This window comes from Muscardinus avellanarius (assembly GCF_963383645.1).
Source record: "Muscardinus avellanarius genome assembly, chromosome: 19".
Lineage (NCBI taxonomy): Eukaryota > Metazoa > Chordata > Mammalia > Rodentia > Gliridae > Muscardinus > Muscardinus avellanarius.
In genome coordinates, this window is record NC_137805.1 from 856,578 (window position 1) to 884,048 (window position 27,471).

Below are 27,471 nucleotides of genomic sequence, written 5' to 3' on the forward strand. Positions count from 1 at the left end.
TTAACAAGTGTGCGCCATCACATCCAGCTTGGTTAAGGATTTAGAATTACTCTTCTTTAAAGGTAGTTTTCTCAGCTTGATGCACAAAAATGGCACCTCACTGTTTTGAGGTATATATGATTTCACTACAGGTTGACTTTATCTTTTTGCATTTCTAGTGCTCACTTGTGTTCGTGCCAATTGTGAATAACTTATCAAATCCCCAAGTCCCAGAAATAATAGCATTTGCCCATGTTTCCTTCATGATATTCTTCTTTCTGTTAATTGGTTATTCACCCAACTACCCTCCAAGAGGCTGCCGACTCCCAGCGCGTCCCGCCGGCGGTGAGCGCTGCTGCTGCTGCTCCACGCTCTCACCGGCACTTGGCTCTGTCAGTTCTGCAACCTGGGCCTCTCACGGCTGGGTAATGGTATCTTCTGTTGATTTCATTTCCCTATTCTCGATGAAGTAGAATTTGGAGCATCTTTACATATGCGGATTGTCATTTATGTATCCTATTTGGTGAGGTGTATATTCAAGAGCTTTTTCAAATAATAAAAAGAATATCATAAAGGAAACATGGGCAAAGGCTAAGAGCTCTTGAATATACAACTCAGCAAAGAAGATACCATTATCCATCTGTGAGAGACCCACGTTGAGAATATTGACAAGACCCAGTGCTGGCGAGGGCGTGGAACAGCAGGAGCGCCTTCATCGCTGGCGGGAACGCACTGGGGGTCGGCAGCCTCTTTGGAGGGTAGTTTTGTGGTGTCTTACAAAACTTAATATACTCTTACCATATGACTCAGAAGTTGTGCTTCTTACTTATGCAAAAGAGCTGTAAACTTAAGTACAGATAGAACTTGCACATGGATGCTTATTGCAACAGTCTTATTCATAATTGTCAAAACCAGAAGCAACCAAGATGCCCTCAAGTAGGTGACTGGATAAAGAAACAGTGATACATACGGCAATGGAATGTTATTCAATGATAAGAAGAAATAATCTATCAAACCATAAAAAGACAGAGAAAACTTAGATGCATATGTTGCTTGACACGGTGGTGCACACCTATAATCCCAGCACGTGGGAAGCTGAGACAAGAGAATCACATGTTCTTGGCCAGCCTCAGCAACTTAGAGAGAGCCTGTTGGGAAAAACAAAAACAAAACAAACAAACAAACAAACAAAAAAACCAAAAAACAACTCTGTGCAATATCACACACCTGTAAAAAGGAGGCTGAGATAAGAGGATCTCAGGTTCAAGGCCACCCTTAGCAACTTAGTGAGACCAGCTACTTAGCAAGACTCTGTTTTAAAATAAATAAAGAGGGCTGAGAGTATAACTCAGAGGTAGAGCTCCCCTGAGTTCAATTCCTAGTACTAAAAAAATTGCATTTTACTAATTGAAAGTGAAAGAAGCCAATAGGAAAAGACTGTGCACTGGTAGCTCACCTGGCCATCGTTAGCTGTGTCTGGGGAAAGATCACCTGAAACCCATTGGCCTTTTATTTCATTTATCTTTATCCCCAGAATGAAAGAAGAAACTGGAATGTCAATAAGCATTTCAGGGGTTCACTGGCAGATTCCATGCGGGGACAGCAAACCTTCGTCTGGCTACAGAGCAAATATCAGGCTCATGGAATATTCCTGAAAACTCCTTTGCAGGAGGCACCCGTTGCCTGTTCCTGCTGCCATGGTGTCCAACCCACACTCTGATTACGTCTCAGCAGCCAGGAGGCCCACGCTGGCATAGTCAGCGTCTTCCCAGGACGCCCTCTGGCCCTCCTGCCGGATGGTGGTTTTTGAGCCACTGTCACGCAGGAGGCCCCTCTTTGTACACTCCAGTCTGAAAAAGACCTGGGACCTGCCCTTTGCAGCACCCCAGGGAATAAACAGTCAATGTTCTGTCTCATCTGTACCTCAGAGGACTTCCTGTAGCCTCGTTTAAAATATTCCCAAGACATTCCTTCTAAGAGTGACTCTGGAAAATAATAGTGCTTGGGTGTAGCCATCGGAACGAGCCAAGTGTGAGCTAGAGTTGCCCTTTGTGGTAGCATTTGCTCCAGGTAGGAAGAACTGCAGGAGCCAACTGCCACCTCCAGGGCTTTCTAGTGTGCCAGCTCCCTCTGGTGGTCAGAGCAAAACCAGATGCTGCAGCTTAAACCGGTGTGCCCATCGGTGCCTGTCTGTTGCGCCTCCAGTCTCTTTACCGGGCTTGCATCCTTTTTCTGATCGGCAAACACATTGCCTTATTTATCTAGAGAGTGAGGACTCTACATCTCAGATGAGGCTTAGCTCGAACTGCACTTGGGCTGTTTGAGCTGCCAGCAGTGACTGTCCATATTTCTTGGGCTGTGAAATCTCCTGCTCCTGGAAATTCCCAGATAGCAGCACATGCATCCCTACCAAGAGGCCAATAGCTGCTCTGTGCACTTGTCCTCTGGCTAAAGTGCCAGGGCATTTCCTCTCCTTGGGAATAAACCTCAGTGGGCTGCTTTTATTGCAGTACAGATTCCCCTGCTTCCAGTTGCTCATGCTGGTGACCGGCTTGGATACACAGCCTGGACTGACCCCTTCTGTTTCCTACTGTGCCTCCCCATTTACTTCTTGTATTCCCTTCACCTCCCCAATAAACATCTTGAACTTGTCTCAGGTCTGCTTCTGGGAGATTTCAAACTAAGAAATGTTATTGGACTATCTCAGAATTCAGGGGTCTCTCTCACCCACTTTCAAGCTGTTAAGTGAACAATGCTTTAGCTGTTAACCCAACATATAAGCTACAAATGTAAAGAGCAAAAGATGAAAATAAACGAAGGGATGTCCTTCATTTCTTCCTTTGTGTTCATGCCTTGCAGCCGACCACAAGTCTTTATTGAGCAAACTTGGGTGATGTAAATTCAGATCTCAAGGAGTCAAGTGGGTAATGTTTATACATAAAGTAGGTGTCATGTAGTTGGGAATGGTGGGGTCTGTAACAAACAGTGTGTCTTGGTAAAAAGGTTTCTTTTTCTTCTCTTCTTTTTCCTCTCCCTTTGTATCATTACTCTCAGTCCCCCCACCCCCCCAAAAAAAATATGTGCAGGATGCAAAGATTTAAAAAAGAAAGTGTAAGCACTATTTCCGGGCAATCGGCAGACTCCTCTCAGACTCTTTCATTTAGGAATAAAACACAAATGGTCTTTGTTTGTGTTTCTCAATTTCCATATGTCATTTTAAGCCACCAGTGTGGCACCGGGAGGAGTCAGCTCCAGCACTGCCTCGTTCCTAACTCAGGAACATTTCTGTTTCCTGAGAGTACATCGTAAGAATGTTTGCATGCTTGCTTCTTTGAAGTAACGATGCTAGAGACCAGAAGAAGAAGGACACAGGCGGTCCCAAAGGGTAGGGGAGAAGCTCTCACTGGGTCAACTCTCAGTCATCTTGGCTACGGAAGAGATCAGACTTCAGTATGACCTCATCTTATTCTATCTGCAATCACCATGTTTTCAAATAATGTCACATTTTGAAGTGCTAGGGGTTAAGACTTGAATGTATGAATGTTTGGGTGCACAGTTCAGCATCCAAACTAAAGAGGAGAATGTGGTCTTATATTTCTATGCAGACTGTGAAATAATTCAGCAATGCAGAAGAAACTTCTCCATCCAAGGGCTGAAGTTGTGTGAAATGGTAGATGGCTACCATCTGATGTTATTTGAAGTAGGAAAGAAAGAGAGGGTGTTGGGAACCTTCTGACTGTCCTCTGACCCTTCAAATTCTGAGCCTTTCCAACAGAACCACGTTTCTTAGTGTTGAACTTAGTCTGGGGGAGGATGTGTCCCCTGATTGGAGGCCAAACCTGTAGTGAAACAGATTCCTTCTGAAGTGTGTGTGTGTGTGTGTGTGTGTGTGTGTGTGTGTGTTACTGAGGATGGAACCCAGGGGCATTCTACCTCTGAGCTACACCCCCAGCCCTATTTTTTATTCTTTATTTTGGAATAAAACCTCACTGAGCTGCAAAGGACCTCAGTAAGTAGCCAAGGCTGGCTACGACCCAGATCCTCCTGTCTCAGCCTCCCGAATGCTGGGATCACAAGCGTGCGTCACCACGCCCGGCCCGGCTATCTAAATTTCACATGTGACTTCCGGGAAGATGGCGACCGAGAAAAGCGGGGCTTAAGAGCCCCGCTAACAACCAATCTCCATTACCACAAAATCAGCGCCTTTCATAGCCAGAAAACAACATCACCAGAGAAACAAAAAAATCACCAGGCTCCAGAGAGAAAGCAGACTGAGAACAGAGCTCAGAGCCACAGAGGAGATACACTGGCCTCACGCCCGAGGACGCGGCAGCAGCGTCATACTGCCGGCGGCAGCGGCGAATTCACCAGACGTCCACAGCAAGTCGAGGTGAGCTGCTGCGGAACAGCCAGACGGGATTTCTCGCCGCAGGTAAAATCTAAAGCTCCCAGTGGCTGAGCTCAGCACACGCTGCAGGGATTCAGAGTGGAAATCAAAACCAAGAAGAAATACGCCAGCCTCATGGCCGAGGGCATAGCAGCGGCGCCATATTGCCACCGGCGGCAGCAGCAGCAAATTCACCGAGTCCAGTACAGCTACATCTGCGTACTCAAGAACAGTGAGTCAAATTGCGGGCCACAGAGGAGAAATCCCAGTACTGTACTCCCTGGGACTTGACCCAGTGGGGGAGTGGCGGTGGCAGAGATATCACACCATAGGAGAACGTGCAACCTGGCACCCCCCACAGTCTAAAGCAGCCTCTATCGACTCTCTGGGTCGGAGACTCTGTGATACAACCCAGTAAAGGAGTAGTGGGGTCTGAGATACTACTGACTTGAGATCCAGAACACCTTAAGTGAAGTCATAGTGACCCAAGGGAAGAAGCCAGAGAAGGCACAAACTTCCGAAATCATGGGAAAGAGGAATAATACTGGAACAATCAATGCCCACAACCCCAAAACATCAGAACCCGATAAAACAGAAAATCAGAGATTTCTAGAAGATCAAATCAGGAAAATAACTGTAGAAATAATAGAGGTGCTTCGAAAAGAACTCAGAGAGAGCCAAAAAGAGATAAAGGATGCAATTAATGAAGTAAAGGCCTCAATTCAAAGCACAAACAACCGATTAGACCACATGGAGAACAGAATCTCGCTCTTAGAAGATGATCATTCCAAAAATGAACGCATAGTTTCTAATCTAGGAAAAAATATCCGACAGCAGGAATCTGATATTGAAGAAATATGGGCCCATTTTAAGAGAGCTAACCTAAGAATACTTGGAATAGAGGAGGGAAAAGAAAGTGAAACCAAAGGGATCAACAATCTCTTCAAGGAAGTAATAGCAGAAAATTTTCCAAACATAGAGCAAGAGGTTGATACACAGGTCCAGGAAACTTATAGAACTCCCTTTAGACAGGATCGGAGAAGAGGGTCCCCACGCCACATAATTGTCAAAATGACCAATGTGGAAGCCAAGCAGAGAATCTTAAAGGCAACAAAAACAAAGGGCCAAGTGACATTCAGAGGCAAACCAATTAGAATCACTCCAGACTTCCCAAACCAAGTCATGAGAGCCAGAAGGGCTTGGAGTAACATATTCCAAACTCTGAAAGAAAACAACTTGCAGCCAAAAATTTCCTACCCAGCAAAACTTTCTATCAAATTAGATAGAGATATAAGAAGCTTCCATGACAAACAGAAACTGAAGGAATTTATGTCTTCAAAACCAGCACTAGAGAAAATACTCAAAGAGATTAACTACAAAGAAGAAATAGGTAACACACACCAGAACCAGAGAAACAAGATTTTCCATCCAACAGACAACTAAGATTGGTTATCTGTGGAGATTCATTATTTATGTTAGTCTTTTACCTATCTCTAAAGGGTATTGTTTGCCTTTATTGTTGTTAATTTTTAGGATTTCTAGTTGGAATATTAATATACCTTCAGATATAGCATTTGGAAATATTTTATCGCATGCTATTAGTAACTGTTAACTCTGTTTACATTGTCTTTGGATATACAATATTTTTTTTTATTTTTTAGGGAGTTTGTATACTCTTCTGTTGCCTGTGCCATTGAAATCATATCCAAGAAATCACTGCCAATTTCAATGTTGTGAGGTTTTACGACCCAGATTTTCTCCTAAAAGTTTATAGTCTTAAGATTTATATTTAGGTCTTTTATCTATTTTGAGTTAATATTTGTATATGGGATTAGGTAAGGGTCCAACTTTATTCTTTTCCATGTAATTATTATGTTTCAACAATATTTAGTTAAAAGATTATTATTTCCACCACCAAATGTTCGTGGAAACCTTGTCAAAAATAACTTGACAATATAGGGAAGAATTTAGCTCTAGGCTTTAACTCCAATGGTTTATATATCTGCCTTTAGAATAGTACTACACTGTTTCAATTATTGTAGCTTTATATGGTTTGAAATCAGAAAATATATATCTTCTAGCTTTGTTCTTTTTCAAGATCGTTTTGGGTATCTAGAGTCCATATTCCATATTAAGATAGATTTTTTTTCTGAAAAATAAATATATAAATATATGATAGTTTCACCTAAAAAAAATAGCAAGAAAAAAAATATTCTCTGGTAAGAAAGAAAGTAAAAAGAAATATTGAAATGTTATCTTTAAGTCATCAAAAGCTTGGTATCAGACAAATGAAACTGTTATGTGAGATTATCATTTTTAATTTTGGATAAATTGCTGTAATTCTAGATGTCAACCACTAAGCCAAGCATGGGAGGGAGGGATGGGGAGAGAATGGGGTGGGGATCGGGTGGGGGCTGACTGGGCGATGTGTGCATGTATGTCTACAAAAGTTTGTATCCCACTATGATGTATGAATACAGTGCACCAATAAAAAAAATTATAAAAAAAATAAATTTCACATGTTTACTTCCTGCCTTTTGTCCACTTTGCTGCCTCTTTTAAAGCTGTCCTGTGTTCTTGAGTTTCTGAGTGTGATGACTTGATACATAAGTTTCCTCTGCCTTCCTTCAAAGCTGGCTTTATGTATATAACATATTAATAAAATCTATTCCTGCCAGCCTCCGAGTATTTATGGAGCAGGAGGAGCAGTAGAGCACAGCCTCTCGCCTGCCTCTCACGGAACAGTTCCCCGTGGTAACAAAAGCCCGGGTTGGGGCGGCTAGCAGTTAGCGCAGAGGCTGCAGGTTGTAAGGAGCCAGGGTGCTGAGGGCCGAGTCCAACTGTGAGTATCACCTTAGTGTAAGGCTCGAGGGAGGGAAGGTGGATGGGAGAACAGGAGACACGCAGCTGGAGAGAAACAGACAGGCTGAGAGCGGCCAGCCGGGACAGCAGAGCCCAGGATGTTCCTCCATTCCTGGGCTGAGGACCTGCCCAAGGACTGCCATGAGCATCTTTTTCAGGAAATCACATCTTGGGCATCTTTGCAAGGAATGTCTGTAGTTGAGATACCTGGACAACAGGTTCATACAACACCAACTAGTGGCTGTGGCGCCATCCCCAGATCATCCAACACATCGCCCTGAGGAAGCAGTACGCCGCTGTGGCTTCTGGAAGGTCACAGCCACTACTACCTTTTTCTATTTATTGTGGGTTTAAAAAACATCTGACTTAGGGCCTCTGGCCCTTAGGGTTCTGTGATTTGGATCTTATTGGATTTTAGAGCTCATTTAGAGCAGCACCTCTGAATTTTTATCTTTTTGGTACTGGCGATTGCACCCAGGGGCGTCCTACCTCTGAGCTACACCCTCCACCCTTCTTATGTTTTTTATTTTAAAATATGGTCTCACTGAGTTGCAGAGGGCCTTACTAAGTTATGCTGAGGCTGGCCTGAAAACTGCAATCTTCCTGTCTCAGCCTCCCAAATACTAGGATTCTAAGAGTGCACCACCATGCCCGGCTAACACCTCTGAATCTTTGATGCCTAATGTTCAGATGCGGAGTCGTCACATGGGCAAGGAGGGGCTGACACTGCATTTCTCATACTCCCCAGCAGGTAGTGGCTGCACCTGGAGCTTAGTCACAGCCTAGTCACCGATGCTCGGGCACTTTAGGCCCCAGGAACTGCGGAGCAGAGCCAAGCCATCTCCAACCTGCCCTGTCCCTGTTGCTGTGTGGGGTCCACAAGCCTCCAATGGGCATGTCATGCCACAAAGCCTTGGAATGGCCAGCTATGTGTGAGTAGCCACGAGAACAAGAACTCATTATTTTCTGGGTGTTTCTAGTGCCAGGCTCTTCCAAAGTTACACCTTATGGGGGTCCTGATCCCATCCCACGAGGGATTCTACTTGAAGACCTTTTGACAGGCAAGAAAATAGACTCGGCCAGATTGTGTCACTCGCTCCAGCGCTGACCCCCGGAGCACTCTGACCCCTAAGCCTGGGCTCCTGCCCTGCTGTGGTGGGCCCTGCCCTGAAGTCCCAGAGGAGGAGCCTCCTGACCCTACGTGGCTGCCTCCCACGTCTCCTGGCAGCCCTTTCTTTGGCGGGTCCATCTCTGGCCCGCTCCTTGGCTTTGTTCATTCCTGGGCTAAGCAGGACTCCATGGCTAGAAACTCCCTGCTCAGATTCTGTTACAGGAGCTTCACAGAGTCACTCTTGGGTGCCACGCCCTCCATCACCACTCAGTGTGACTGAGATACTCCTTCCTGCAGGCATGGAGGGTGCTTCCTGCACCATGGGTGCTCTGAAGTGAGGACCGCCTGCTGGTTCAGCAGAAACGGCCTGGATGGGGCTGCGGTCTGAGACTCCCCTTCTAGCTCTCTTCCCTTCCTCCTCCACAGGGATCAGGCCACGGCACGTCTGAAGCCTCCCCATGCCTCCCTTCCTTCACAGCACAGCACCCGCTCTGTGGTCGGGTCTCTCTCAGGCCTGACACCTCACAGAGCATAACAGCCGGCCTCTGCCCCGGGCCTGGCCTCTTTGTCCAAGGCGTGGCCACCACGGCCTTGTCCACTGTGTCCCACCTGGTAAGTGGATGGGGGCTTCATGGTGGTGGGGATGTCTTTACCTTGTTTACACCGTCAGCCATGGCCTGAAGTGTGAGTTCTCGGGGCCCGTCCACTGTCTTCCCGTTGTCTGTGGGACCCCAGCTGGCACTGTAGATGTCGATCAGCTGAGGCATGTGGCTGATGGAGGAGGCCTCGATGATGTCTGTCATGAACGGCTGGTCCAACATCCGGATACCTGTGGACAGGTGTGAGCAGAGAACACGGCGTTGGGACCCCAAAGGTGGTGAAGAGCTCAGTGCAGAGTTGGAGACTCAGGTGCTCTCGGGAGCACTGTGGAGCCCAAGGATCAAAAGAGACACTGAATCCCACATACTCTTCTTTGGATCTAGCCCTGCCTTTCCTTATATAACCATTTGAAGAAAATCATATTCCCCTAGCAAATTTACCGAGATTCCTAGTGGGGAGAGATCATCTTTGTTGAAAAGATTCCTTGAGAAGCCTGTTTCTGGGTGGAGGCTCAGCCTCCAGCATGAGTGCTGACAAGGGCCAAGGCTCAGAAGAGAAATAGAGCTACTGGGCACGGCAGGTGGGGGTGCTGAGGTTGATATGAAGGAGAAATTCCAGAGGGCAGGGGCAGGGCCAGGGCCAGGGGCAAGGACAGTACAAGGGGCAGGATTAGGGAAGGGGGATCTCTTGTCTTGTCACTGAGAAGGGATGCCGGGGAGCGCAGGGACGTTGAGCAGGATATTCTAACCATAGATTCCCAAAGTTGGAGGAGCTGCCCGCAGTGGTGGTGATGGTGGATGCTGGAGTGACCCAGAGGGCAGCAGTAGCCTCAGGTGCAATTGGAGACCATAAAATAAAAATGAGGGGGCAGTGGAAACCCCTTGGGGGATGGTGCTGAGAATTTTTATCTCTAAAAGGAGCAGTAGTTTGGATGTCTCTGTAACCGTGTTAGCAATGGACTGAGTGGCACGTCCCTCCTCTCTCACCCATGGTCTCTTAGTAAAGTCTGTGTTACTCTGAAATGCTCTGCAGGAGTGATTTCTTTCCAGGAAGTTGGAAATGAGCAAAGCCTACAGTCTAGGACTGCCCGCTCAACCACCCTCTGGCTGTCCACTGAGGTTAACTTGCCAGCAGCCGGAGGGATGGGCCTCGTCTACCCGCCACTACCCTCGGAAACTTGCTGACTGGGCCCTGTTGCCCTCTACAGCTTTGATACCCTATTCCGTGGCAAGAAGCACCGAGTGTTGGGAAGCTGGCCTGAGTCTTCCTGTCTGTGGGAATTGCTTTAGTTAGGAGACGGGTTGAGTGTGTCCCACAGGTTCACGTGCTGGAGGCTTCCTACCCAGGGTGGTGATGTGGGAGGTGGAGGTGGAGGAGGTTGAAGGGGGGCCTGGAGGAGGGTGACTAGGGCATCAGGAGCACTGTCCTTGGCAGGGATTAAACCAGTTCAGTTCTTGTGGAATTCCAGTTGGCTCCCATGAGAATAGATTGTTAAAAAAAGAGCAGTGAAGTTGGGTGTGGTGGCACATGCTTGTAATTATAGTACTTGGGAGGCTGAGACAGGAAGATCGCAGGTTCAAGGCCAGCCTCCACAACTTAGCGAGGCCCTCCACAACTTAGTGAGACCCTGTTTCCAAATAAGAAATAAAATTGGGCTGGGAGTTTGAATGCCTCTGGGTTCAATCTCCAGTGACACACACACACACACACACACACACACACACACACACTGATGGATCATCCCTGCTCTCTGGCTTCCTCTCCTACCATGTGATTTCTCTTTATGTGCAACCTGTTATCTGCCATGGCCAGTGGCCAAAACCAATGGGTCAGCCCAATCTTGTTCTATAACCTTTCAAAACTGTGAGCTACATAAACATCATTTCTTTATACATTTCCAAGTCTCTAGGATTTTGTTACAGTAACAGAAAACAGACTAATACAGGAATTATGGAATGAAGGGGTTGGGCCATGCACAGCCAAAATCTGACACACCTGACACAGCTTTCTTGTTTTGCATGGTCAAAGGACATTGTTTCTCAGGCACTGATCTCTAGAATCTATTTGAATAAAGACCACACAGGTTTTTCTGGGACACAAGAAATTGACATGAAATTGTTTTCTTTCTTAGGAGTCTACTACTTTCACAGCTCAGGGGAAAAGTGACCACAGTTCACCTCTGGTCCTTGGATTGCAGTTTCCCATGGTGCACTTTGAGCCTCCTATCACTTTGTTTATTGGGGTGTGCACGATACCATCAATGCGCAGGCTTTTGGGTTCAGGGGATGCATCGACTTTGTTCACATCTGTGTCCCTGGGACCAGCATGATGCTTGTCATTTCTCTTCAGCTTGACACATTTTTGGGAAATCAATGTCTGGTGTTATTACCTTATTTAGTTGATTTTCTCCCTAGCAGAAATAACAGGTTCGGGACAAAGAATAACAGATCCAGATTGTCCATTCTGTACCATTAACCTGTGTCAGGTCCCTATTTTTATGACCAAACACCCAATTACAATTTAACATCATATCCGGGCGCGGTGGTGCACGATTGTAATCCCCGCGCTTGGGAGGCGGAGTCAGGAGGATGGCGCAGGTTTGAAGCCAGCCGCACGGGTTTAAGAGACCCTGTTTCCAAAAATAAGAAAATAGGTCTGGGAGTGTAGCCTGGAGAAGGGCTTCCAGGAACCCCAGTGCCACCAAAAAAACAAACCCAAACAAAACAAACAACAACAACAACAAACAATTTAATATCGTTTTTCTTAGAGAAAGCTGATCTAGAATAAACCTTGTCTTTGGTTTGGAGATAGGAAAAGTTTAAAACTCTGCATTTTGCTTAGGCTCCACTTCTATTTTATTAACTGAAAAAATTGGTTCGATGAAGATGGACAGCGGGACACAGAACACACTGAATCGCGCAACTTTGACGCAAAGTCAGCCTCACTCTGAGCAAAGTCACGCTCACCCTGGGAGTCCAGGCCAGCATTCTTTTCCCTGCAGGGAGAAAGCTCATTTTCTCTTGAATTTATCTAGCACCTAAAGAACTGACACTGAACAGCTCATCTCAGCGTGAAGGTGAGGGAAATTCAGCCCTGGCCAAGGTAGGCCTGGTGTCCCACTGGCCAACCAGCGCAGCCCTGGGTTTTGTCAGAACCAGTGTGGTGCGTCCAGCGCGTCCCCCGCCTCCCCTGTGGCTCTTGTCCCTCGGCCTCTTGTCCTCTTCACCCGGTCACGGCTCTCTTTATGCTGCACAAGAATGTGAGAGTGGATGTATATTAACCTTCTGACATCTTGAGTATTAAGAGCGGCCAGGGTGGCCACAGATTGGGAGACAGGCTTATTCATGTTCTGGAGCCAGTCATCTGACATTTCCTCCTCACTCAGGAGGAATGAGGCACGCATTAATTGAATGAGGCACAGTATTCATTTTTTGTTTTTTGGTGGTACTAGGGGTGGAACCCAGGAGCTTTCTAACTTCAGGCTATACTCCCAGATCTATTTTATATTTTATTTGGAAACAGGGTCTCACTAAGTTGCTGAGAGCCTCACTAAGTAGCTGAGGCTGGCTTCGAACCTGTGTGATCCTCCTGCCTCAGCCTCCCAAGCGCTGGGATTATAAGCATGTGCCACCACACTCAGCTAACCTGAGGGTTTTTAGGGAGGGCTGAGCCTTTTTGCTCTTGGATGCCCCAGAAGATATAGTGGTGGGGGGGCAGAGAGAGACGAGATAGAGGAGAGAGGGAGAGGGAGAAAGAGAGAGATAGAAAAGAAAGAGGAGAGAGAAGTGGGGGGAGGAGAGATCAAAGGATCTAAAAGCCAGTGTCTTCACTGGGAAGGATGGGAGGACAGATGCAGACTGCACATCAGGCATCTCAGTCCTGTCCTCCTGCCCAGGCGGGCCTGTGCATCGCATTAATGGCCAGAGATGGCTCTGCTGTCCCTTCCCATGCATTTAGAGGTCTTACCTGCTAATAATTGCCACTTTCTGAGCTCATGGATACTAGCCCTGGATGCTAAGGAGCAAGTTCATGCACACCCTGGTATAAAATCTGAAAACTCAGTAATCATAGTGCTTATTGAGATTTTATACTGGCTTAATTAAAACACCAGATAAAATATGTGTGAACTCACTGAAATATTCTGAGACTTATAGGCTAATAATAATAATAACAATAATGTAGGAATGCAATTCATTGCTGATAAAGAAATTTCAGTGTATTTTGACAGTGTAGCTTTAAATCTTTTTACAAATTACTTTTAAATCATCGGTGTATAAACTGGGTGGGGTGGCACATGCATATAATCCCACTAGTTGGGAGGCTGAGAAAGAGGATCACAGGTTTGACACCAGCCTCAGCAAGTGGTGAGACTCTCATCAACCTAGCAAGATCCTGTTTCCAAATAAGAAATAAAGGCTGGGGTGTAGCTTGAAGCTAGAATGCCTCTGGGTTCAATACCCAGTACCACCAAAAAAATTATTGGTGCATAAAATTTAAGCATATTTATGGGATGTGATGTGATGCTCTGGTATTTGTATACATTATGAAATGTTTAAATCAGCGTACGCATATCTAGCTCCTTAAATGTGTGTGTGTGTGTGTGTGTGTGTGTGTGTGTGTGTGTGTGTGAAAACATTGAAAGCGACCTTATCCTGAAGTCCAGCGTGTCAGTCTATGTGCTCTGGTTTTTAAAGGAAGGCAGGAAAGGACCAACCCGCCTGGGCCGGGGCTGCTCTGTCTCTGCAGAAGCCCTGGATGCTGTAGAAGCGAGGAGCTCGCCTCGAGTTGCTCCCTCCCTCCCTTGATACCTGGTTACACCGCCACCTTGCTTTATTTTGTTCATAGCACAAACGGTTGTTCAATGCTGTCTTGCTTATTTGCCCACTGTCTGTGTGTCCTCATCTGTGAGCTGGCATGAGGGAAGATGCTTCGTCTGCTGGCTCAGCCTGGATCCCCTCAGAGACAGCAGGAAGCCCCATTAATCATGGACCACACAAATGGACTCAAGGCAAGAGACAGCATCTCCCAAAAGCTTGGCGCATTCTTGACCTTTCAGAAGTGTAAATTTCACAAATTTGTAAGCAGTGTTATTTGGGAGTTTCAGTATTTTTCACTTGTTGCACATTTATTTGGTTTTGTGAATTAATTAATTAATTATTTTGTGATACTGAGGATTGAATCCAGGGGCATTCTACCTCTGAGCTACAGCTCCAGACCTACTTTTTATTCTTTATTTTGAAACAAGGTCTCACTATGTTGTGAGGGCCTCCTTCAGTAGCTGAGCCTGGCCCCAAACCTATGATCCTTCTGTCTCAGCCTCCCAAGTACTTATTACAAGTGTGCACACCATGCCCGGATATGTTTTGTGGATTTTAAGTAACACATTTTTCAATTTTTTTTTACAATCCCTCTTATCAAAGATGTCAGATATTAGTTTAAAAAATAAAAAAGAAAAGAATTGGGTTATCTTTTTTAGATTATAGGTATAAACCACCACACCCATATATACTTTCTAATTTATATTTGCTAGAAAGTTTTTTTTTTTTTTTTTTTTTTTTTTTTGGTGGTACTGGGGTTCCTGGAAACCCTTCTACCTCTGGGCTACACTCCAAGAAATTTTTTACATTTTTAAAATTTGGAAACAGGGTCTCTTAAGCCAGGGCAGCTGGTTTAGAACCTGCGGGGTCCTCCTGTCTCTTCCTCCCAAACTCGGGGATTGCAAGCGTGTGCCACCATGCCCGGCGCTGCTAGGAGATTTTTATTTGATTGGTATATTTATTGGCCCATGTATTGGTATATTTGATTGGCCCATGTATACTTGGGAACTTAATATCAAGCAGAGTAGTTCCACAAATCACAGGGCAGGATGAGTTATTGTATAGATCGTGTTGAGGAACATTCATTCACTGGAGAAAAATAAAACTGGATCCCCAGCTAGCACTACATATAAAGGTGGGATCTAGATGGACTATTGGCCTCATGTGAAAGGCTTGGGGGTTTATTTGCACTGCTAAAATTAATGCAGGGACCATATCTACAACATACCGAGAATGCCTGAAAATCAAGAAAAAGAAATCAAATCTGATTTAAAAAGATGAGCCAAGTGTCTGAACAGAAGCGCAGGCAATAATCTTAGGTGACCACTAGGCGGCGTTTTAGCCCTCCCCAGCTCAGAAAGCTCCTGAAATGAAGAGTCTGGAGAGTGGATCATTTATAGTGAGCAATTAAAAATCAGCCAACTTTCGGCATTGTGTGCTGAAATAAGTAAAATATCCTCCCTAAAGGCTGAGGAGCGTGGTGAACTTTTTGTTTGCAATCCTTGAGTAACTGTCCGTTTTCCTCAAGTAGAATTCATTTTAGCCTCCTGGGACTGAGGTCACAGGGTGGGGGCTGCCCTAAAGCGCACAGATTAGAGCGTCCCAGCCCTTGTGCAGTTAGGACTAGAGTGTCCTCAGGCTGCGGGCGTCAGGGCAGGCACGCACTCCTCCTGCCAGCTGCCATCTGCATCTCTCGGCCTGGGCAGTTCTATTTCTCCTAGTGAGCTGGGCATGGACAGTGTCCAGGAGCCACTCCCAACCAATGACTCGATGAGCTAACCCTCAACTTCCTTCCCTTGTATGTGGGGGGCAATTCTGAGGGGTGTTTGTCGCGGTCCCTCAGAGGGCCACCTGCAGAATTGAGCCCCTGATGTCTTTGAAGCTGAGCAGCTCATCGCCTGCTCTGTTAGTCTCTCTTCCTTCCCCAGTTCCTCACTCGGCCTCCTGGGATCACCTCCCAAATAAATTGCTTGCGCCCAAGTTATTGTTTCAGATTTTATTTTCAGAGAACCCAAAGAGAATAGGTACTCTTTTTTTTTTTTTTAAAGGATACTGAGGATTGAACTCAGAGGCATTCTACTTCCAAGATATACTCCAAGACCTTTTATTTTTTATTTTGAAACTATCTAAGTTGCTGGCCTTGAACTTTTGATTTTCCTGTCTCTGTCACCCCAGTAGTGGGATTACAGGCATCTGCCATCACACCAGTCTAATTAGGTACTTTTGATGACCATTGTAGATATTTTCAGAATGTAAATAAGAGAGAAGAAAGAGAAGAGGGAGACCAGGACCCCCCACTCCCCACCCCACACCAACCATTCCTGAAAATCATGAGCTTCCTTCAACTTGCTACTTTTGCAGGCTGTCATTCTACAAACCCTTAGTTCAAAAAGCCATTTTTTTGGGGTGTGCAGAGCCTTCAAAACTATTTAGAAGACAATCATTGTGAGTGTGAGATTCAAGTTTGAAAATTTCAGTTGCCTACAGTTCTCTACAGCAAGCAGAGATTCTACCTAGCCTCAGATACCACCCGAGGTGTGAGCCTGGCTTTTAAAATATTAACCAAATGACACTCTTTCTCCTGAGCCCATAATGGCTCCTGACATATTAATGCTTGTATTTTGAATACATGCAAAAAGAACTGCAACCCAAGGGGCAAAGCTTCCTCTATTTACACTTCAGAAACCTCCAGCTGTATTCCTTTGTGGAATTCTGCACCCTGCTCAGTCAAGACATTCAGCAAACAGTGCTGGGAACAGTTAATGTTAGGATTGTGTAGGTTACATTTGCTTTATTTAGGTCCCTGGAAACGCAAGTGTCAGCACAAAGTAGGTTTATGGTTCCATTAAATTGCTAGGAAAAAATATATCAAGACAGTTGTTAAGGAAAAAAAAAAACACACAAGGTTGAATGACTCAGCTGAATAAATTAAGAAGCAATTTGATGCAAAACTTGGAACAAGCCAGGGCTACTCCATTCTCAGGCATCTTGTTGAAAGCTAATGATTCTCTCATCCTCTCTCTTTGCTGGGTGAGAGGGTGTTGTTTTCTAAATTTTCAGTGACTTTCCATTCCCATTTCTAAAGCCCCTGTAAAGTGGAAATTATTAAATATCTAGTCCAATTAAATTTAAGAAAAGATTCTGGGTTGGATATATCTCCTTAAAGATGATATCCATTGAGCTAAACATTTAGAAGAGATCTGAGCATCTTCAAAAATAATTTGTATATATATATTTTTGTTAAATAAATTTTTATTGGTGTGTTGTAGCCATACATCTTAATGGGATAAAAAACTTGTGGAGATATACATGCACACATCATCCAATCAGGCCCTACTCAATCCCTAACCCTTCCCTCCCCCTCCCTCCTTCCCATGCTTGGTTTCCTGATTAACTTTGTTTTTTTTTTTTTTTTTTTTGGTAGTACTGGGGGTGGAACCCAGAGGCTTTTTACCTCCGGGCTATACTTAAGGACCTATTTTATATTTTATTGGAAACAGGGTCTCACTAAGTTGCTGAGTGCTTCTCTAAGTAGCTGAGGCTGGTTTCGAACCTGTGCAATCCTCCTGTCTCAGCCTTCCAAGCGCGGGATTATAAGCACGCGCCACCACGCCCGGCTCCCTGATTAACTTCGATATGTTTGTTTTCTTTTTCTTCCATATATGGTCAAGATATTTTTGACAAGGTTTCCAAGAACATTTGGTGAAGGAATAATAATCTTTTCACTAAATATTGTTGAAAAATAATAACTACATGGAAAAGAATAAAATTGGGCCCTTAACTAACACAATATACAAATATTAACTAAAAATAGGTAAAAGACCTAAATGTAAATCTTAAGACTATAAACTTTTGGAAGAAAACCAGGGTCATAAAACTTTGCAACATTGAAATTGGCAGTGATTTCTTGGATATGATTCCAAAGGCACAGGCAAGAAAAGAATAAACAAACAAACTTCATAAAAAATAGAAAAATATTGTACATCCAAAGACAATGTAAACAAAATTAAAAGTTACTGATAGAATGGGAAAAAATATTTCCAAATACTATATCTGAAGGTATATTAATATTCCAAATAGAAATCCTAAATTTAGCAACAATAAAAGCAAACAATACAATTTAGAAATAGGTAAAAGACTAAAATAGATAATGAATCTCCAAAGATTTTATATGACCAATAAACACATGAATATCACTCATCATTATAAAAATATAATTAATCATTAAGGAAATAACAAATAAAAACTATAGTGAAATACTACTTCACATTTGTTAGGATGGCTACTTAACATGAATTACCTTGCTCCAGCCCTTTACCTTGAGTTTGTTACTATCTTTACTTGTAATGTGTGTTTCTTGTAAGCAGCAGATAAATGGATTCTGGTTTTTAATCCTTTTTGCCACTTCATGTCTTTTTATTGGGGAATTGAGGCCACTTACATTCAGTGTGATTATTGAGAGATAACGTTTAATTCCTAACATGTTAAGATTTTATTTCTGTTTGAAATACTGTTTATTCTTCTTTGCTTAGTTGTCTGTTGGATGGAAACTCTTGTTTCTCTGGTTCTGGTGTGTGTTACCTATTTCTTCTTTGTAGTTAATCTCTTTGAGTATTTTCTCTAGCGCTGGTTTTGAAGACATAAATTCCTTCAGTTTCTGTTTGTCATGGAAGCTTCTTATTTTCCCATCTAATCTGATAGAAAGTTTTGCTGGGTAGGAAATTTTTGGTTGGAAGTCGTTTTCTTTCAGAGTTTGGAATATGTTACTCTAAGCCCTTCTGGCTCTCATGACTTGGTTTGGGAAGTCTGTAGTGATTCTAATTGGTTTGCCTCTGAATGTCACTTGGCCCTTTGTTTTTGTTGCCTTTAAGATTCTCTGCTTGGCTTCCACATTGGTCATTTTGACAATTATGTGGTGTGGGGAACCTTTTCTCTGATTCTGTCTAAATGTAATTTTATAGGTTTTTTTGGACCTGTGTATTGACCTCTTGTTCTATGTTTTGAAAATTCTCTGTTATTACTTCCTTGAAGAGATTGTTGATCCCTTTGGTTTCACCTTCTTTTCCCTCCTCTATTCCAATTATTCTTAGGTTAGCTCTCTTAAAATGGGCCCATATTTCTTTAATGTCAGATTCCTGCTGTCGGATATTTTTTTCTAGATTAGAAACTATGCGTTCATTTTTGGAGTGATCATCTAGGAGCGAGATTCTATTCTCCATGTGGTCTAATCGGTTGTTTGTACTTTGAATTGAGGCCTTTACTTCATTAATTGCATCCTTTATCTCTTTTTGGCTCTCTCTGAGTTCTTTTCGAAGCACCTCTATTATTTCTACAGTTATTTTCCTGATTTGATCTTCTAGAAGTCTCTGATTTTCTGTTTTATCGGGTTCTGATGTTGTGGGGTTGTGGGCATTCATTGCTCCAGTGTTATTCCTCTTTCCCATGATTTCGGAAGTTTGTGCCTTCTCTGGGTTCTTCCCTTGTGTCACTATGACTTCACTTAAGGTGCTCTGGATCTCGAGTCTGCGGTATCTCAGTCCCCACTACTCCTTTACTGGGTTGTATCGCAGAGTCTCAGACCCAGGGAGTCAATTGAGGCTGCTTTAGACTATGGGGGGTGCCAGGTTGGGCGTTCTCTTATGGTGTGATATCTCTGCCACTGCCCTCTCCCACTGGGTCAAGTCCCTGGGAATGCAGTACTGGGATTTCTCCTCTAGGGGCCGCAATTTGACTCACGGTTGTTGAGTGGGCTGATGGAGCTGTAGTGGACTCAGTGAATTTGCTGCTGCTGCCGCTGGTAGCAATATGGCGCTGCTGCTACGCCCTCCGCCGTGAGGCTGACATATTTCTTCTCTGGTTTTGAGCTCCTCTCTGAGTCCCTGCAGGGTGTGCTGAGCCCAGCCACTGGGAGCTTTAGATGCTCCCTGCGCCGAAAAATCTGCCGAATACCACCCGGCTGTTCCGCAGTGGCTCACCTCGGCTCGCTGTCTGCCACTCCTCTCTGGAGTCTGGTGGGCTGTTGAGTGTGTTGGTCTGTACCGTCCGGTGAACTCGCCATTGCCACTGGCAGTAAGGTGCTGCTGCCGCGTCCTCAGAAGTGAGGCCGGCATATCTCCTCTCTGGTTCTGAGCTCTGTTCTGAGTCTCCCTCCTCTCTGGGGCCTGGTGCTGCAAGGGAAGATGGCGCCCACGCCGCCGTTCCGCACTGCGGCTCTGGCCGCAGCACTGCGGTCTGGTATCTTTCTGGTGTCTCATTTTTCCAGCCCTCTTTTTCTCTGTCCCTTGTAATTACATTTTTTGTTTCTCTGCTGATGGTATTTTCTGGCTATGAAAGGTGCTGATTTTGTAGTAATAGAGATTGGTTGTTAGCGGGGCTCATAGCCCTGCTTTTCTCCGTCGCCATCTTCCCAGAAGTCCTGATTTTTTTTCTAAGTAATAAATTATGCATTCATTTTTGGAGTGATCATCTTCTAGGAGCAAGATTCTATTCTCCCTGTGGTCTAATCGATTGTTTATACTTTGAATTGATGCCTTTACTTCAATGATTGCATCCTTTATTTTTTTTTAGACTTTGTCTAAATTCTTTTTGAAAGTCCTGTATTATTTCTACAGTTATATTCCTGATTTGATCTTCAGGAGATCTCTGAATTTCTGTGTTATCAGGTTCTGGTATTATGGGGTTGTGGGCATTCATTGCTCTACTGTTGTTCCTCTTTCCCATGATTTCAGAAGTTTGTGCCTTCTCTGGGTTCTTCCCCAGGCCACCATGACTTCACTTAGGGTGCTCTGGATCTCGAGTTTGTGATAATCTCAGCCTCTACTACTCCTTTACTGGGTTGTATCTTAAAGTTAATCGAGGCTGTGCGAGACCGTGGAGGTGCTGAGCTGGGCGTTTTTCCATGGGGAGCTGTGACTAGAGTGTGGTATCTCTGCCACCTCTACTCCTTCACTGGGTTGGCCTAAAAAATCTCAGACTCAGGGAGATTATTAAAGCTCCATAAGTCCCTGGGGGTGCAGTGCTGGGATTTCTCCTGTAGGGGGCCACAATTTTACTTACAGTTATTGTGTGTGCTGATCTGGAGCTGTTGCAGGCGTGGTGAACTCACTGCCGCTGCTGGCAATATGGCGTTGCTGACCTGCCCTCAGCCATGAGGCTGGTGTATTTCTTTTTTTTTTTTCTTTAATTTTTATTGGTGCATTATATTCATATATCATATTGGGGTAAGAAAAACTTGCGTGTACATACATGTACACATCACTGATTTAACCCCTAACCAATTCCCACCCCATTCCCTTCCCTTGTTTGGCTTAGTGGTTGACCTTGATATGTTTAAGTACATTGTGTGTTTTAGAGATTTTCCTCTTCCCCCCTCCTTTCTCCTCCTTTAGGTTGTCTTGTTTGCTCATCTATAGTATTTCCTTTTTCATCTGGAGTTCCTCCTATGACCCATTTCTCCCTAACTCTCACATATTAGGGAAAGCATTTGATTTATTATTTTTTGTGACTGACTAATCCCACATAGCATAATGTCCTTCAGTTACATCCATTTCCCTGAAAATGATGTAACTGAGTTTTTTAATAGCTGAGTAAAATTCCATTGTGTACATATCCCACAGTTTTGTAATCCATTCATCTATTGATGGACATCTTGGCTCGTTCCATAGTTTGGCTATGGTGAATTGTGCAGCTATGAACATAGATACACATGCATTAGTTTGGTAGTTTGGTTTCCTTTCTTTTGGGTAGATACCCAGAAGTGGTATTGCTGGATCAAATGGTAGATTTATTCCCATTCTTTTGAGGATTCTCCATACTGTTTTCCAAAGTAGTTGCACTAATTTGCAATCCCACCAACAATATTTTAGAGTTCCCACTTCTCCACATCCTCGCCAGCACTATTGTTGTTTGTATTTTGAATGATTGCCATTCTAGTTGGAGTTAGGTGAAATCTCAGGGTAGTTTTAATTTGTATCTCTCTGGTTGCCAATGATGTGGAGCATTTCTTCGTGCATTTATTGGCCATTTGAATTTCTTCTTCCGTGAAGTGTCTAGTTCGCTTGCCCATTTTGTTATGGATGCTTTGTTTTCTTAGTGTGGAGTTTCTTGAGTTCTCTTTATATTCTAGATATTAGTCCTCTATTGGAGGTATAGGTGGCAAAAATCTTCTCCCATTCTGTTGGCTCTCGGTTGAGGTTCTTGATAGTTTCCTTTGCTGAACAGAAGCTCTTCAGTTTCATGCAATCCCACGTATTGATTTTCCTTTTAATTTGTTGTGCCTTTGGGGTCTTGTTGAGAAACTGTTTATCTGTACCTATGTGTTGCAGTGTTGGACCTATGTCCTCTTCAGGGAGCATCAAGGTCTCTGGTTTGATTTCCAAGTCTTTGATTCATCTTGAATTGACTCTTGTGCAGGGTGAGAAAGTGGGATTTATTTCCAATTTTCTGCATATGGTTAACCAATTTTGCCAACACCATTTGTTGAACAGGCTGTCTTTTTTTCCAGTATATGCTTTTGGCCCCTTTGTCAAAAATCAATTGGCTGAAAGTGTGTGGACTTGTTTCTGGGTCTTCTATTCTGCTCCATTGGTCTATGTATCTGTTTTTGTGCCAGTACCATGCTGTTTTATTACAATGGCTTTGTAGTATAGTTTAAATTCAGATATTGTGATTCCTCCTGGATGGTTTTTGTTGCTGAGAACTACTTTGGCTGTTCTGGGCTTTTTGATGTTCCAAATAAATTTTTTTTTTTTTTTAATATATTTTTTATTTTTTATTTTTTTTAAATTTATTTTTTATTGGTGCAATGTATTCATACATCATAGTGGTATAAATAAGATACTTTTGTAGACATACATGCACACATCGCCCAGTTAGCCCCTACCCGATCCCCACCCCATTCCCTCCCCATCCCTCCTTCCCACGCTTGGCTTAGTGGTTGACATCTAGTATTATAGCAATTTATACAATATTAACATTGATAATCTCACATAACAGTTTCATTTGTCTGGTACCAAACTTTTGATGACTTAAAGATAACATTTCAATATTTCTTTTTGCTTTCTTTCTTACCAGAGAATATTTTTTTTTCTTTTTTTTTTTAGGTGAAACTATCATACATTTATTTATTTATTTTTCAGAAAAAAAAATCTATCCTGATATGGAATATGGGCTCTAGATACCCAAAACAGTCTCAAAGAAGAACAAAGCTAGAAGATGTATATTTTCTGATTTCAAACCATATAAAGCTACAATAATTGAAACAGTGTAGTACTGTTCTAAAGGCAGATATATAAACCATTGGAGCTAAATAAAAGCCTAGAGATAAATTCTTCCATACATTGTCAAGTTATTTTTGACAAGGTTTCCATGAACTTTTGGTGGAGGAAATACTAGTCTTTTAACTAAATATTGTTGAAAAATAATAATAAATGAAAAATAATAAAATTGGACCCTTACCTAACACATATACAAATATTAACTCAAAATAGATAAAGGACCTAAATATAAATCTTAATACTATCAGCTTTTAGAAGAAAATCTGGGTCATAAAACCTCACAACATTGAAATTGGAAGTGATTTCTTGGATATGATTTCAATGGCACAGGCAACAAAAGGGTAAATAAACTCCCTTAAAAAATAAAAAAATATTGTATATCCAAAGACAATGTAAACAGAGTTAAAAGTTACTGATGCTCTTCCAAGAGTTCCTCCTATGACCCATTTCTCCCTAACTCTCACATATTAGGGAAAGCATCTGATTTCTTATTTTTTGTGCCTGACTAATCTCACTTAGCATAATGTCCTCCAGCTCCATCCATTTCCCTGAAAATGATGTAATTGAGTTTTTTTTGATGGCTGAGTAAAATTCCATTGTGTACATATCCCACAGTTTTGTAATCCATTCATCTGTTGATGGACATCTTGGCTGGTTCCATAGTTTGGCTATGGTGAATTGTGCAGCTATGAACATAGATACACATGCATTAGTTTGATAGTTTGGTTTCTTTTCTTTTGGGTAGATACCCAACAGTGGTATTGCTGGATCAAATGGTAGATTTGTTCCCATTCTTCTGAGGATTCTCCATACTGTTTTCCAAAGTGGTTGCACTAATTTGCAATCCCACCAACAATGTCTTAGAGTTCCCACTTCTCCACATCCTCGCCAGCATCTGTTGTTGTTTGTGTTTTGAATGATGGCCATTCTAGTTGGAGTTAGGTGAAATCTCAGGGTAGTTTTGATTTGCATCTCTCTGATTGCCAGTGATGTTGAGCATTTTTTCATGCATTTATTGGCCATTTGAATGTCTTCTTTTGTGAAGTGTCTATTTAGTTCATTTGCCCATTTTGTTATTGGATGTTTTGTTTTCTTAGTGTTGAGTTTCTTGAGTTCTCTGTATATTCTAGATATTAGTCCTCTATCAGTGGTGTAGGTGGCAAAAATCTTCTCCCATTCTGTTGGCTCTCGATTGAGATTCTTGATAGTTTCCTTTGCTGAACAGAAGCTCTTCAGTTTCATGCAATCCCATGTATTGATTCTCCTTTTAATTTGTTGTGCTTTTGGGGTCTTGTTGAGGAAATGTTTGTCTGTGCCTATGTGTTGTAGTGTTGGACCTATGCCCTCTTCAAGGAGCTTCAAAGTCTCTGGTTTAATTTCCAAGTCTTTGTCCAAATAAATTTAAGGATTGATTTTTCTATGTCTGTGAGGATTGATCTTGGTAGTTTAATGGGCATTGCGTTAAAGATGGCCATTTTAATGTTATTCATTCTGCCAATCCATGAATATGAAACATCTTTCCATCTTCTAAGATCTTCTTCAATTTCTTTTTTCAATGTTTTATAATTTTCTTTGTAGAGATCTTTAACCTCTTTGGTTAAGTTTATTCCTAAGTTTTTTTTTTTTTTTTTGTGGGAGATCCTGAGTAGAAGTGTTTTCTGAATTTCTTTTTCAGTACATTTATGGTTGGTGTCCAGGAAAGCTTCTCATTTTTTAAGATTGATTTTGTATCAGATACTTTGCTGAATTTGTTGATCAGTTCTATAAGCCTTTAGGTTGAGTTTGTTGGGTTTTCTAAATATAGTATCATGTCATCTGCAAATAGTGAAAGTTTGAGTTCTTCTTTTCCTATTTGTACTCCTTTGATTTCCTTTTATTGCCTTATTGCTCTGGCTAGAGTCTCTAGTACTGTATTAAAGAGAAGTAGTGACAATGGACATCCTTGCCTCATTCCTGTTTTAGGGGGAATTCTTGAAGTTTTTCCCTATTTAATATGATGTTGGCTGTGGGCTTATTGTAGATTGTCTTTATGATGTTGAGATATGTTTCTTCTATTCCAATTCTCTTCAGTGTTTTTTTTTTTTATCATAAATACATGTTGAATTTTATCAAATCCTTTTTCAGCTTCTATTAAAATGATCATGTGATTTTTGTCTTTGATTCTGTTTATATGGTGAATTACATGGATTGATTTTTGTATGTTGAACCAGCCTTGAATCCCTGGGATGAACCCTACCTGGTCATGGTGTATGATTTTCTTATGTGGTTTTGAATGTAGGTTTCTAGTATTTTGTTCAATAGTTTTGCATCCAAGTTCATCAGAGATATAGGCCTGTAGTCTTCTTTCCTTGAACTGTCTTTATTCAGTTTGAGTATTAGTGTGATGTTGGCTTCATAGAATGTATTTCGGAGATTCCCGGTTTTTTCTATTTCACAAAATAGTTTGAGGAGTATTGGGGTTAGCTCTTCTATAAAGGTTTTATAGAATTCACTTGGGAAACCATCTGGTTCTGGGCTTTTCTTTGATGGTAAGATCTTTATTGCTGTTTCAATCTCTTTGATTGTTATTGGTTGGTTTAAGTGTTCTATATCTTCTTGACTCAGTTTAGGAAGGTTGTATTTATCTAGGAAGTTGTCAGTTTCCTCTGGATTTTCCATTTTGTTCAAATACAGTTTTTTAAAGTAGTTTCTGATAATCCTCTGAATTTCTACACACTCCTTTTTCATGTCTTATCTTCATAATTTGGGTTGATTCTATTTTTTAGTTAGGTTGGCTAGTGGTTGATCTATATTGTTAATTTTTTCAAGAAACAATTAAAATTTGTAATTTTATAATTTCTCTCTTTTGTTAATTTCTGCTCTTATTTTAAAAATTTCCTGTCTTCTACTGGCTTTGAGGTTCAATTGTTCCTGCTTTTCAAGGGCTTTGAGGTGTGTCGTTAGATTATTTATTTGAAGATTTTCTGTTTTACTTATATGAGCACTCAGTGCTAGAAATTTTCCTCTTAATACTGCTGTCAGTGTGTCCCAGAGGTTTTGATATGTTGTATCTTTATTTTCATTTGTTTCTAGTAATTTCTTGATTTTAACTCTTACATCTTCTATGACCCATTCTTCATTCAGAAGTGTGGTGTTCAGTCTCCAGATGTTTACGTTGCTTCTCTGGGTCTTTTTATAGCTAATTTCTAGTTTTATTCCATTATAGTCTTAGATGACACAGGGAAGTATGTAACATTTTTGAATTTTTTAGTGCTCATTTGTGTCCCAGGATGTGATCTATTTTAGAGAAGGTTCCATGAGCAGCTGAGAAAAATGTAAACTCCACTGTTTTTGGGTGAAATATTCTATATGTGTCCAATAGGTGCATTTGATTAATGGCATTGTTTAGTTCTGAGACATCTTTACTGACCTTTTGTCTGGACGATTGGTCTTGTGTTTTGAGAGGTGTTTTGACGTCCCCCAGTATTATTGTATTAGGATTTTTGTGTGACTTCATGTCACAAAGAGTTTGATTTATGAAAGTAGCTGCACATATGTTTGGAACATAGATGTTGATTATTGTTATTTCCTCTTGCTGGATTATTTCTTTTACCAGTAAAATATGACCTTCTTTGTCTCTTCTAATAAGTTTGGGTTTGAAGTCTAACTTGTCTAATATCATAGTTGCTACTTCTGCTTGCCTTCAAGTTCCATTAGCATGGATTACTTTGCTCCAGCCCTTTACCTTGAGTTTGTTCATATCTTTACTTGTAAGGTGTGTTTCTTGTAAGCAGCAGATAAATGGATTCTGGTTTTTAATCCTTTTTGCCACTTCATGTCTTTTTATTGGGGAATTGAGGCCACTTACATTCAGTGTGATTATTGAGAGATAACGTTTAATTCCTAACATGTTAAGATTTTATTTCTGTTTGAAATACTGTTTATTCTTCTTTGCTTAGTTGTCTGTTGGATGGAAACTCTTGTTTCTCTGGTTCTGGTGTGTGTTACCTATTTCTTCTTTGTAGTTAATCTCTTTGAGTATTTTCTCTAGCGCTGGTTTTGAAGACATAAATTCCTTCAGTTTCTGTTTGTCATGGAAGCTTCTTATTTTCCCATCTAATCTGATAGAAAGTTTTGCTTGGGTAGGAAATTTTTGGTTGGAAGTTGTTTTCTTTCAGAGTTTAGAATGTTACTCCAAGCCCTTCTGGCTCTCATGACTTGGTTTGGGAAGTCTGTAGTGATTCTAATTGGTTTGCCTCTGAATGTCACTTGGCCCTTTGTTTTTGTTGCCTTTAAGATTCTCTGCTTGGCTTCCACATTGGTCATTTTGACAATTATGTGGTGTGGGGAACCTTTTCTCTGATTCTGTCTAAATTTTATAGGTTTTTTTGGACCTGTGTATCGACCTCTTGCTCTATGTTTGGAAAATTTTCTGCTATTACTTCCTTGAAGAGATTATTG

General features: G+C 42.2%; 1 protein-coding gene across 2 annotated transcripts in view; it reads right to left on the minus strand.

Annotated features, from left to right (window-relative positions):
- The window catches only part of PCSK2 (proprotein convertase subtilisin/kexin type 2), a gene marked incomplete at both ends in the record, with an annotated part of 308,819 nt that overhangs the window by 31,796 nt on the left and 249,552 nt on the right, over positions 1-27,471 (minus strand). For both annotated transcript variants that reach the window (XM_080716067.1, XM_080716066.1), the window contains one exon: positions 8,993-9,168. In XM_080716067.1, coding sequence (XP_080572193.1) covers positions 8,993-9,168 — 176 coding nt within the window. The remainder of the gene's footprint in view (positions 1-8,992; positions 9,169-27,471) is intronic.